Below are 12626 nucleotides of genomic sequence, written 5' to 3' on the forward strand. Positions count from 1 at the left end.
GAGTTTTCGGACTTGGCACACCACACTCACTTTCCACACAGTTCACTCCTTACCTTCTTCCGTACTGGATTCAATGAAACATTTAAAATCACAACTACTCTGTTATGGTCCTCAAAGGACCTTCTGTGAGTTGGAGCTCACTCTCCTGCTCTGCCTTTGCCACCGTGGAGGTCTTCTGCACTTACTTCGATATTGTGGCGGACACGGCTGGATTCTGTGGAACGGACTATTGTCCGGTTTGAATAGTACAATTGATAATAGCTTACTGTACAACCACAGCTGCACAGAAGTGTTGATGTCGTGTGAAGGCATCTCCACAACATTATGATACAACTTGAAGAAAACGGTAAGTAAGATCCACTAAAAATAGCTAAAAGATGTTCACCTTATCAGCAAAACTGCATTAATTTAATTTGATTTGAATGTTTTTTTTTAACCAACTGAAATATTATTGGGCCAGTGGAAATGAATGAACTCTATTCTAAATGATTTTCTGAGAACTATTTTAAACAGTTTTTTATGGATATTTTGATATATTTATTCAAAGACATGCCTACCGGGTTATTTTTAGCAATAAAAATTAATGTGTATGGCACAAATGGCATTTATAGTCCGTATCTCATATTTCCTTAATGTCTTGTACCTTTGACAGTGTTAAACATGGTGCCATGTGGAAGGGAATATGCATAGAAATGATATGCAGATGAGGTTATGCATCGTAAAACTAGGCGTTGTAAGCTCCATATATGGTGATTTCGGGGAGGAGTCGTGGTGGAGATGCACATATGCACAATCTTCCCCTGACTGGGATTTATAAAGGGATTTTTGCGCAGGTTCTGGCGTATGCATGGTTTTATAAATCTGAAAACTTTTGAGCGTACACAAAATCCAGCTTTTGCGCCTACATACACTTTTAGGATGAAATCTACGTAGTTTTATAAATGAGACCCCATTACTTCCTCCTCCCTCATGTAAATGTGGGTGTTCACATGTAATTAAATTTTGATGATTTGAGCACACAGCTCATGAATATTTACATTTGAGTTTCATTAAATGACCATCCCTACAGTATAAATTCTGTGGTATCTCTTGTTCTTTGAAACCACAATAATGGGGAAGACTACTGACTTGACAATGGTCCAGAAGACAATCATTGACACCCTCCACAAAGAGGGTAAGTCGCAGAAGGTCATTACTGAAAGGTGTGGCTGTTCACAGAGTGCTGTACCAAAGTAAATTAAATGCAGAGCAAGTCCAGCAGGACTTGGCCCACAGCGCCAAAACCACCTCCAAGTGGTTTGCTGACCATGATATTACTATGCTTGATTGGCCAGCCAACATGCCTGACCTGAACCCCATATGGAATCTATGGGATATTTTCAAGAAAAAGATGAGAAACAGTCGATCCAACAATACAGACGAGCTGAAGGCTCAATAGTGCCTCAGCAGTGCTGATCGCTTCCATGCCACACCTCACTGATGCTGTAATTTGTGCTAAAGGAGCCCCGACCAAGTATTGAGTGCATAAATGAACATACTTTGAAGAACTTGAACTCACCCTCAAGTCGTCCTAGGTGTATATGACTTTCAGACTTCTTTCAGACGAATCCAGTCGGAGTTATATTAAAAATTGTCTTTGATCTTTCAAGCTGTTTCATGGCACTCAGCAGGTGTTGCATGCATCAATCCAAAAGCACTTAATTAAAATGCATGCTCACTGTTGTACACTGGAAGCAGTTCTGGGCGGATGACGTATGGAGGTCGGCTTTGCGCATGCGCCGCTCAGAAGTGACGCACGCGGAAGTGCAGCGGAGAGATCGAAACAAAACAGCAGTCACTTATTAGAAGTACAAAACGAGGATTTGTAAAGAAGAATGTCGAAGGATTTCGATATAAGCCAAGAGGAGACTGGATTTCCTTTGCTAAAGTAAGGAAAATTTGCTTCCTTTGCTCCTGTTAACAAACGTTGGTTTTCATGAGACTCACCGGCGCATGCACAGCACTGACCTCATACGTCATCCGCCCGGAGCTGCTTCCGTGTACAACAGTGAGAGCAAGCTAGATTAAAGTGATTATTACGTTTTGAATATGGATATTTTTCTTACAAAAACACATCGATTCGCTACAGAAGGCCTTTGTTCACCCCCCGGAGCCGTGTGAGACACTTTTTTTTATGGATGGGCAATTTTTATTTAACTGCTTTTGGACTGATGCATGCAACACACGCTGAGTGGCATGAAACAGCTTGAAAGATCAAAGACAATTTTTTATATAACTCCGACTGGATTCGTCTGAAAGAAGAAAGTCATATACACCTAGGATGACTTGAAGGTGAGTAATTTATGGGCTAATTTTCATTTTTGGGTGAACTAACCCTTTAAAACAAAAAAACATTTGAAATGTTTTACTTTACATGTAATGAATCTAGAATATATGAAAGTTTCACTTTTTTAATTAAGTTACCAAAAAAAATTTACTTTTTCACGATATTCTAATTTTTTGAGATGCACCTGTATAATATGTTTGATTTTCTGATTACAGACATCTAACCATTTTGGAATGAGCTGTTGTTGCAGGATAGTTTGTTTTTAGGCTGAGGAGGAAGTTTTTATTTATTATGTTTAAATAATTTGTTGAACTATTTTATTTCAAATTATCATAGAAAATAACCCTGATTTATCCTGGAATATTCCTTTATGTTTTTACTGTCTTAACCAGTATATTTCACCATTTTCAGACACCTCACATCCATAATCTCTAGTGTCTGCTTGTGTCACCTCAATAAGCCTTAGTCCTCCATTACACTGTGATATGGTCTTCATATTGAACTGATGAAAGAAAACAGATACAACGCAATGACATCCCCCAACATCACAATTGGAAAATGAATAACTAATTCTCATACAATATCCATGTTGTTTACATATCAAACACAATGAAAAGTCAATGCTTCTGCAAAGTTATAATGATAAACTGGAAGACAACAGAATTATTAACAACAGTATAGTTTTAATCCATACTAGTTAAGGATTCAAATGTTTTAATATAAAGATCTTTGCACTGGCATTTTCAGACCCGGAGGTGCTTGAAGAACCAGCTTTAATGTTTAGTAGCAGGAGATGAAAATAGATCTGGATGTTTTGTTTGACAAATGATTGATTAAAAAAAACATTGTAGATGAAAATACTGAACATAGTACTAAAAATAGTAGACTATACTAGAATATTCTACTTAATCACTTACAGTATATACAATTAAATTAATTAAATAAATAAAAAAACTGAAATTATGACAGTCTTGGATTTGTACCTCTAGTTTTATTTTCCTTGTTTCGGCCTACTGTTTGTTTCTTATTTTCTCATTAAAAACCCTGCTCATAGATCCTAGCCTCTGCTCTGTTTTCCCCAGCTTTTCCTCAACATTACACACCATCTCACCTTTAGGATCTAGCAGATATGCAGCTTCTCCTCCTGCACCAGGGTGAGCGTTCCCTTGAGGACCACACCCGTGAGTTTTCGGACTTGGCACACCACACTCACTTTCCACACAGTTCACTCCTTACCTTCTTCCGTACTGGATTCAATGAAACATTTAAAATCACAACTACTCTGTTATGGTCCTCAAAGGACCTTCTGTGAGTTGGAGCTCACTCTCCTGCTCTGCCTTTGCCACCGTGGAGGTCTTCTACTCTGCCTACTCCGCCATGGCTTTTTCATCTTCACCCAGGTCACCTGACCCACCGACTCCGCCCTGGTTTTCATCTTCACCCAGGTCACCTGATCCACCAGCTCCTCCCTGGCCACTGTGAGATTAGGAGGGAGCTCTGTTTGCTGTGAAATGCACAACTTGTTTGGATCTTCTTAACCAATACTTTTCACCATTGCCAGACACCACACAACCAGGGCGCCTGTCACCTCAGTAAACCTCAGTCCTCCATTACACAGTGATATGGCCTTCATATAGATGTTATTTACAAGAGTTTACGGTACGTCAAATACAGGTGTGCTGCACATCCATTGAGATGAGTTGAAAAAAAATAGCGCTTGACAGAGAGTGAAACTCTGAAAGGCTCGGTTAGTGTGTTCGGCGAGTGAAAATATATCTGTGCTAAACTTATACTTACCCTCCAACTCACACAGTAAAATCTGAGAATATTAGCCAATGGCTAATCATATATATATATATATATATATATATATATATATATATATAGTGGAAAATATTGAACATGGCACTAATAAATGCTAGATCATTCTAGTTAATCAATTTAATTGATTAGCAAAATTAAAAACATCTGAAGTATGACAGTTGTCATAAACATGCATAAAACCTCCTTCATATTCATGACATGTGTCATGTAATGATTATGAAGGTGTCATGTCAGTCTTATGCACACCCCTTCAAGTAAAGTGTTACCGAAGTCATGACATTAAATAAAGTCCTGGATTCAGAGCAGCAATGTTGAATGGTATTTAAGGTTCTTGTCCAAGTTTTTGCAGCTCCAACTTTAACTTGGTTATTTCTAATTCAAGCTTTTGTATCTCTAGTTTTAGTTTCATCTCTTGCAACATGAATACACCATACTGTTTTTCCAGTATGTGGTTCATGGTGATCTTGCTTGGGACATTCTGGGTCTCCGTGCTCAAGCTGCCCCTCACAGCTGGTGCTTGGCTGTTGTCCTCATCACCTATATAACAAAAACAAAGTTAGCTCAAAAGTAGCTAGAAAGAAAACCTAGCAGAAAACAACACTCTACTCAAAAGCAGAGCTGTGATAATGGCAATAGGAAGAGATGTTTCTTCTTTTGTTTCAGGCAATGGACTGGCCTGCTCTCACTGACTCCAAGGATTCCCCAAAATACTCTGCATACACTTCTATAACTTTCTGTTGTCCTTTTTTATGTATAATGTTTGGTTGTCCTCCAGTTGCTGTATTATTTCTTTTAAATATCTCTTTCTTTATTTCCTGCACCATGTTTACAAAATGATTTTAAACATCTTTAACAATTTGTTAATTAAAAAAAAAAGATTTAATGGCCTTATATTCTTCTAAAAATGCAACTGTACTTAGGTTAATGGCTATGTTTGTGCAACCAGCCTGCTCCATATATGCTAAGGATTTATATTTGTCTGCTTGCATTATATAAAAAAAAATTGAGGAGGTAGATCTGATCAAATGTGAGATTACAATGGAAGTATACTGTAGTTATCTAAAGTCATGTAGTGTAGTGACAACTAAAGTGAACTGCGTAGTATGATTTGAAAAGTTATTATTATTATTAAGTTATGTTATTATTTATTATATATATTGTTGTTGATAATATACTGAAAGCACATTCTCTGGTGACTCGAAGTCCTATAACTGCCACTTAGTGTGTAAATGTTCAGTTATTATTTGAAAGCAATGACAATGTTACTTACGGACTTCCATTACCACTGCATCTCCACGCTGAGGAGTGCCTTCTCCATTACTGGCCTCACAGAAATATGAACCAGTATCCAGTTTAGACACATTTGGGAACTCCTGATAACACAAAGAATCCAGTTTTATAAATATAATTTATCTTTCAATACAATGAGGAGGCATATACAAAAACATTATATACTAATTAGTCACAGTGTTGTTTCTAATGCTAAAATATAATTGTGGTTATCTATGAATTTTCGAATTTACTGTTTTACAAGAAAGGCAGAAAAAATAGTTAAGCACTTCATAATTAGTTTTATTCAGATGCACAATTACAGTCAATAACAACAGAAATTGTGGAAAAGTGCATAAAAACTAAGCCAGCAAGAATGCAAGCTGTTATCAAGGCCATAGTTTTTTGGTTATTATGTGTGAATAAAGACTATTTAGTTGTTTCAGTTTGTTATTTGCATAATAAATGACAGTCTTTTTTTTTTTTTTTAATTGTCAAAGTTTTTGACAGATTGCTAAATTATGTGTGTTTTCTTTTTATTATGACAGGTGGTCTAATAAATTTGTTAAGCAAATACAGTGCTTAACAAATCTACTAGACTGTATTTATTGACTGTAATTGGGCATGTGAATAAAAAAATAAAATGCTTTACTATTTTTCTACCTTTCTTGTAAAACAGTACATTCGAAAATTCATGGATAACAACAATAATTATATTTTAGCATTAGAAACACTACTGTGGATTAACCATTACAGAAACATAAAAATGATTTTGGTAATCGCCAATACTGTTATCTTAGGGTAGTTGTGGCACAAACCTTAAATCGGGTGGTGGTGGTCTAATAAATCTGTTAAGCACTGTATACAGATAATATTGTAGATGAACACTCACCAGGTTACCACTGAAAATGTTCATCTTGTAGGTGAGGTTCTTAAAATTGGGGAACTTGGTTGGATCCTCAGGGAGGGGAGTGTTGTCCTTGTACCACCTGTAGGTGGATGGAGGGGAGCCATCTGTGTCGAAGCAGGTCAGGCGGGCGTTACTGCCTGTTGTGACTGATGAAGGGATTCTGGATACAGGCTTGGAAGGAGGCACTGTAGTGGAGGGAATTACAGTGGGAATGACAAGACTGTTTGGTGTATTATATAATTTCATCAAAGTAATAATCTTTGCAAAATGACTTTTCTACTACTCAGATTTACCAAGGACTGTGAGTTTGATGGTCTTCTCGTCATATCCACCACTGCCAGAAACCTCACAGTCATAGTCTCCGCTGTCTGCTCGCGTCACCTTGTTAAATCTCAGTCCTCCATCATACACAGTGATACGGCCTTCATATTCAGCTACAGAAAGAAAAAAGATGCATAATGCAATATCTTTTTTTTAATGTTCATTACAATAAGACACACGTCAACACACAATAAGGAAATGCTACTGCCAGGTCACAATGATGACACTGGATGACAACAATAAAGTCTTATACCAGTCATCATTCCAGCAAAGTAGATGAAAAACTGATAGCCCTTGAGATCCTTGAACTTCCATTCTATTCTGGGTGTCGCTCCAAAGTCAGCAGTGTAGGAACATTTCAAGTCAACTCCTGAAAACAAGTAATACTTTGTGCATAAATGTTTTTCACATCAAAAACCGAATCCTTGAATCAACCCAAACAGCTATTCTCTATAGTGCAAAACCAATACAGACACATCAGATTTTCTCCATTATTTTCATTTATCTGATTACTGCCACACAGAAACAATTAGGCTGTAACTGAAAGGCAAGTATAAACCAAAAAAAGAAAATGAAACTTACCCTCATTCTCTTTGACTTTTACTGAGGGATTACCAACAGAAACCGTAAAAGCGGCATGCAGTCCTGTAGACAGAAAGAGAGCTTTTCAAGCCTTAATTTCATCAGTAAGAAAGATTTCTTTGTCTAAGAAAGAACTATCTTCATCTAGGCCAGCCACTTATTTTTCGATTTAATAGAAACATCAGGACAAGAAGAATCTTACAAAAGCAAGTAGTAGTATTAAACAAGAAGTATTTCAACACTTAAGTAAACATATTACTCTTCAGCAGTGTTGAAACAGTATTTAATCTACTAATTTCTTCTGAATACTTAATGCACACTTTTGCCAGGTATTCAATGGCAAAAAAACGCTATCGAATTTACCATGTAATTAGGCAACATTTGTGAACAGGGCAAAGTAATAATATTACGTTTTCGGTTACTGTAGACTTATATCATCCAAATACTATACGCATTAGTAAATTATTATTAATTAAATAAAAAAAGAGAAAAATACTGATGGAAACTGACAGTATCAAAAAAAAACGTTTAGGCTGAATAATTCACTGCAGACAAAAGATAGCAGTCAATGATACGACGCTTAAAGAACGCAATGAAGGTCACCAAAATGTTAACACATTTCAATGCTGAATAAAAAAACATATCTGAAAAACCATCAGAGTAGTCATTCAAAGTATGATCATCCTTTATATATATACATTCTTTATAACACAATTATATATAATTTCAGTGCAGTTAAAATACCAGACCACTCTGGAAATAATCTGAAACAATCAAAGGCTGCGTGTGAAGTGAACAGTGAAGGAGACAAAGAGAAAAGTGTGATTGTCCACGGTAAGAATGACTACTTACATGTCATTTCAAACATGAATAAACAGAATTAATGACAAGACCAGAGCAGGAGAAGCTTATAGTTGAGCTGCGGTTCTTCACTGAGAGTCCATTGATGCTGCCACTATGCCGTGCTGTCTTAACTGGGCTCTGATCATCTGATTCTTTGATTTCCACTCTTCCATCTGTGTGTGTATGTGGAGACAAGGCATAAGAGAGACTGTATGAGAAAATGAATCAGTGTTGTCCGTTTTCTTTAAAGGGGTCATATGATGCGATTTCAAGTTTTCCTTTCTCTTTGGAGTGTTACAAGCTGATTGTGAATAGATAAGATCCCTGAAGTTGCAAAGACTAAAGTCTCAAAACCAAAGAGATATTCTTTATCAAAGTTAAGACTCTGCCATGCCCCCCTAAAACGGCTCGTTCTAACATGCCCCCACATATCTAACTCACTATGTGGAAATATTAGCATAATGCGGCCCAAATGTGCACGCAAAGAAAGAAGGCGTGGTTTCGTGTTTTTTTTTTAACATTAAAGCATGTCAACATATTCTGTTACACCAAATACACCAAATAATGATCTTTTAAAAAGCATCATATGACCCCTTTAAAACAATCCCACCAACATAAAAAAAGTGCAGAACTGCTGTGTTTGACTTCAGAAGTGCTATTAGCAGCAGCAGTTGTTGTGGTTATAGTGGAAGCTAGTAGTCATCCTGTACTGTTCATTAAAGTATTTGATTCTGAAAATATGCGTACAATATCAGTTTTAATAAATGAATAACTAAAATGTTCAGAACGCTCTAGCATTTGAAGTGGTAAGTTACCTCTTGTTTGAGAAGCTGATTGTCCATCCTCAGTCTATCCACAGTATTAAGTTCCTCCTCCAGTCTTGCATTGCTCTGACGCAGCTCTTGGATATAGTCACATGCCTTGGACAAGATCCCACCTTTACTCTACACAGAAGAGCAGAAGACAATCTGAGACATTTCAAAGTTTAATTTAGTTGAACAAAAAATTTGTATAAATACAAAAAGTAAAACTCAAAAATTGGAGCTATAAAGAAATAAAAAATCGAAAAAACGAATAAGTTTTAAAGTAAATTTTTTTTAACAAAAACAAACAAATTAAGATCTAAATACAAAATGTCAAAATATTAAAGAAAATGTATAGCATCCCCGTTATTCTACAATAACACTGTACATTATACCTTTGAATAAAACGTTCACTGCTGGTGGCTTGTGCTAACTAAGCTTACTTGATCATTTTTGGTTGCATCCACATTGCAGTCAGGAATTGTTTTGGAAAGCTGGACAATCCAGTTGTTGATCTTGTCCCTCCGTCTGCGTTCCACTGAGGGGACAAAATGCTTACATTCAGACAGAACTCCACGACACGTTTAAAGATAAATCTTTTGCAGTCTAATATGAAATAGAGCAGCAGGGATTGGATAATGAGGTGGAGCTCCCGATTTCAAACAAGACACAGAATAACCTTCATTGTGTTGAGCCCTCCGCTTGTCACCTCTGGAAGCACGCGGTGTTCCCGACTTACTGTGAAGAATATAGGATTCGTTGAAGATGTTGAGAAGAAACAGAATACTGTGATAGGACAGGTGGTTTTATGTATGCGATATGAGAGAACAACCTCTGCTGTGCTGTGGCTAGAACTTCCTGAGGTGACATCATTACATAGAGTTGACCTGAAAGAAAATGAAGTCAGGCGACTGAATCTAAAAATGATAAACTGTTGATATAATTGCATCATTAGACATAAAATATAATTAAAAGCATGTAACTTTCACTTTTTAGCTGTATATAATAATGCTACCTTTTGCAAGGGAACTACTTTCATAGAAAAATCCATCACTTTTCTGCAACAAACTATCAGAATAACTAGAAACCACATCATGTACACTAACATTCTGGGTTGGTAAGATTCTTTTAATGAAAGAAGGCAAAGGCTCACAAAGGCATTTATTTAAATGAAATATAATTCAAACAGTAAATATGTGAAATACTACTACAATTTAAAATAACTTTTCAATTTAAATATTTTTTTAAATGTAATTAATTTCTGTGATGGCAAAGCTGAATTTTAAGCAGCCATTGCTCCAGTCTTCAGTGTCACACGATTCTTCAGAAATCATTCTAATATACTGATTTGGCTTCCAAGCAACATTTCTTATTATTCTCAATGTTGAAAACAGTTATGCCACCTAATATTGAAACCATGACATTTTTTTCCAGGATTCTATAGAAAGTTCAGAAGAATGACCTTTATTTGAAAGAAATGTCTGAACATTTTGTAACATAATAAACGTCTTTACTGTCACCACAGATCAAATATAATGTGTCCTTTCTAAGCTTTAGAATTTGAATGATTTTGTAAATGTAGTTTGGCATTACCTGCAGAGGTTGGTTGAGACAGTACCGAATCAGCTGTGTGGAGATTGGTGACCATGGTGCTGGCAGTTGTGTCAGAGATGGTGGCAGGATAGTAGTATTGAGTCTCAGACGTCTCTCCCTCTAGACTCTCACACTGCGAGATCACAGCCTATAAATACATGCACACAAGCACCTACTAGCACAACCACCTCTTTGATATAAAAAGGTTTCAGCAACAAGCTCAAATTTCTATTGCTGTTAAAAACAACTAATACCTGGGTTACAGGTGGTGTGGCTGCCTGAGTTACTGTGGGAAACCCAGTCACCACACTGACTGCTGCAGCCCCATCTGCCTGTCCTTCTACCTGCCCGTCAGCCAAGTGGATCACCCGGTATGTCACCTGAACCATGGAGGTCAAGGGTTTAATCATCATATCCAATGACCTGTATATACCATGCATACATGGGCAACATACCTGCCCCCCTGTTCCTTCCGTTTTTACAAGATGATACTTAATTTGCTGATCTGTGGAGAATGCGGCAGCTGACTGGATGGCTGCGATAGCCAGTGGGTCATCTGCTGTTTCAGCAACACCTGGTAAAGCAACATGAAGTTTTTGTGAAGTAGAGAGGTCAGGTATTTGATCAGCAACAATCTCACTGATGTTGAATGTAGTCGCTTTCCCGGGCATGTCCTGGATGGGATTTCTAAATTGCCTAAAATGTCAGGGTTTTGGCTTTTTTTCCCTATTGCAATGCTCTCTCTACAGTCCTCATACATTATGTACATTTGCATTGCTTTGAATATTCGTTGAAGATCCCACCCTTCTCGCATGCCACGATTGGACGATTATGTGCAATGCCTGCATGGTATTGGACTTTTCAGTCATAACCTTTAGCAAGTATGAAAACATTAGGAAAACAAAGCCAAAACCCATGCTTTTTAGGCAATTTAGAAAAGAAGACGTATGGTCACCCTAATTAATTTACTGATGGTTTTTTTTCTTGCTTGAGAGAATGTAAAGTTTGTATCTTCATGTGCCGGTACATGTACTGGATATACTTTATTTCGCACTAGATGGTGCTATACAGGCGGTAAGCTGTCACAACAAAACTGAAACTAAAGACTGACCGTCGCCCAAAGCATTTTTATGTTGTGCACTTCCCTAAACACACTACCACCCAGAATGACAAAGGGACTTATGGACAGTTCAATTTGAGCATCTCACCGTCTTGCATTATGGGAGAATCTTCAGGATCAGGACTATTGTGGTTTCTAAAAAGAAAAAAATGTACGTTATATAGACTTAAGTGTAAATTATAATGCTAGATATCTATATCTAAGTATTAGGAAATGTTTATATTACAATATAGGTGTTTAAAATAAACATTACAATTGTATATTTACATTGACGTCTTGATTTTTTAGAGGATATAAAATCACTTCAGATAACACTGTAGCAGTGCAGATTTCAACGTTATGATGAGGACCATAAGGTCTGGCTTAAGTATAACGTTAATACTGAAGGTGAAACTTACTTCATATTTTTAAGCAAATTCGGGTCAAGGCTTCGGTGTCCTCAAACGTAAACACTCACTACAAAAACAATAGCTAGTAAACAACAGGAAAGCAAAGCAGCATATTTGATACCTAAACCTTGCACAACTGGACTTAAGTTATCCTGCTCTTAAAAATGTCCAACAACTCATAGCAGGTGTGTGGCGTCGGCGACGTGTTGTAGATTTTTACGCCATTGCGTTAAAACTCCCATCACACCGATGTGTTGAGAAACAGCCCGCAAAGCAATACATAGCTCACTTTGCGAACTGATTACATATGTTGTCCATCATTCATTTTTACTTTTAACTGTGATACTACTTATACCGCCAACATTAGTATTACTTAGACCAACTCGGCAAGAAGCAAAACAAGAACGGATTTAGCATTTGAGCTAACGTTAAGCAAAAAAACAAATGCGTGAAAACCATCCCGTTTAAAAGTAATGTATAACTAGTAATAATGCATATTATAGTTTACCCCCCAAAAACCATTCCCTAGTTACATTTAATAGATAGTTACCCGTTTGTTGTTAGGAGCAAACGTTCAGACGACACTTCCTTTTCCTGCGCATGCGCAAGTTTTTCTAGATTTTAATGTTAGTCACTAGGTGGCGGC

The 12626-nt window shown here is 37.0% G+C and overlaps 2 protein-coding genes across 5 annotated transcripts; both read right to left on the reverse strand.

Annotated features, from left to right (window-relative positions):
- Window positions 1–4472: 4472 nt before the first annotated feature.
- LOC107598159 (junctional adhesion molecule A-like) lies at window positions 4473–8091 on the reverse strand. Its single transcript, XM_016289434.1, has 7 exons — window positions 8085–8091; window positions 7233–7313; window positions 6904–7020; window positions 6623–6763; window positions 6312–6514; window positions 5421–5523; window positions 4473–4687 (listed from the first exon to the last, which is right to left on the reverse strand). Exons 1-7 carry the CDS (start codon window positions 8089–8091, stop codon window positions 4473–4475), a joined length of 867 nt encoding a protein of 288 aa, XP_016144920.1.
- Window positions 7811–12626, reverse strand: LOC107597748 (upstream stimulatory factor 1-like). Of its 4 annotated transcripts, none has more exons than XM_016288952.1 (11): window positions 12531–12626; window positions 11990–12047; window positions 11680–11726; window positions 10927–11045; window positions 10726–10851; window positions 10472–10604; window positions 9711–9765; window positions 9558–9616; window positions 9322–9416; window positions 8891–9019; window positions 7811–8248 (listed from the first exon to the last, which is right to left on the reverse strand). In XM_016288952.1, the coding sequence occupies exons 2-11, from the start codon at window positions 11992–11994 to the stop codon at window positions 8162–8164; spliced, it is 855 nt and encodes a 284-aa protein (XP_016144438.1). In that variant the 5' UTR covers window positions 11995–12047; window positions 12531–12626; the 3' UTR covers window positions 7811–8161. The 4 variants fall into 4 exon arrangements, with proteins under 4 accessions (XP_016144438.1, XP_016144417.1, XP_016144431.1 ...); XM_016288931.1 differs by having other exon boundaries at window positions 10472–10619; XM_016288945.1 differs by having other exon boundaries at window positions 10472–10619; window positions 12514–12626.

The sequence above is a fragment of the Sinocyclocheilus grahami genome, unplaced genomic scaffold (assembly GCF_001515645.1).
Source record: "Sinocyclocheilus grahami isolate Dianchi unplaced genomic scaffold, SAMN03320097.WGS_v1.1 scaffold12.1, whole genome shotgun sequence".
In the NCBI taxonomy this organism is placed as follows: domain Eukaryota; kingdom Metazoa; phylum Chordata; class Actinopteri; order Cypriniformes; family Cyprinidae; genus Sinocyclocheilus; species Sinocyclocheilus grahami.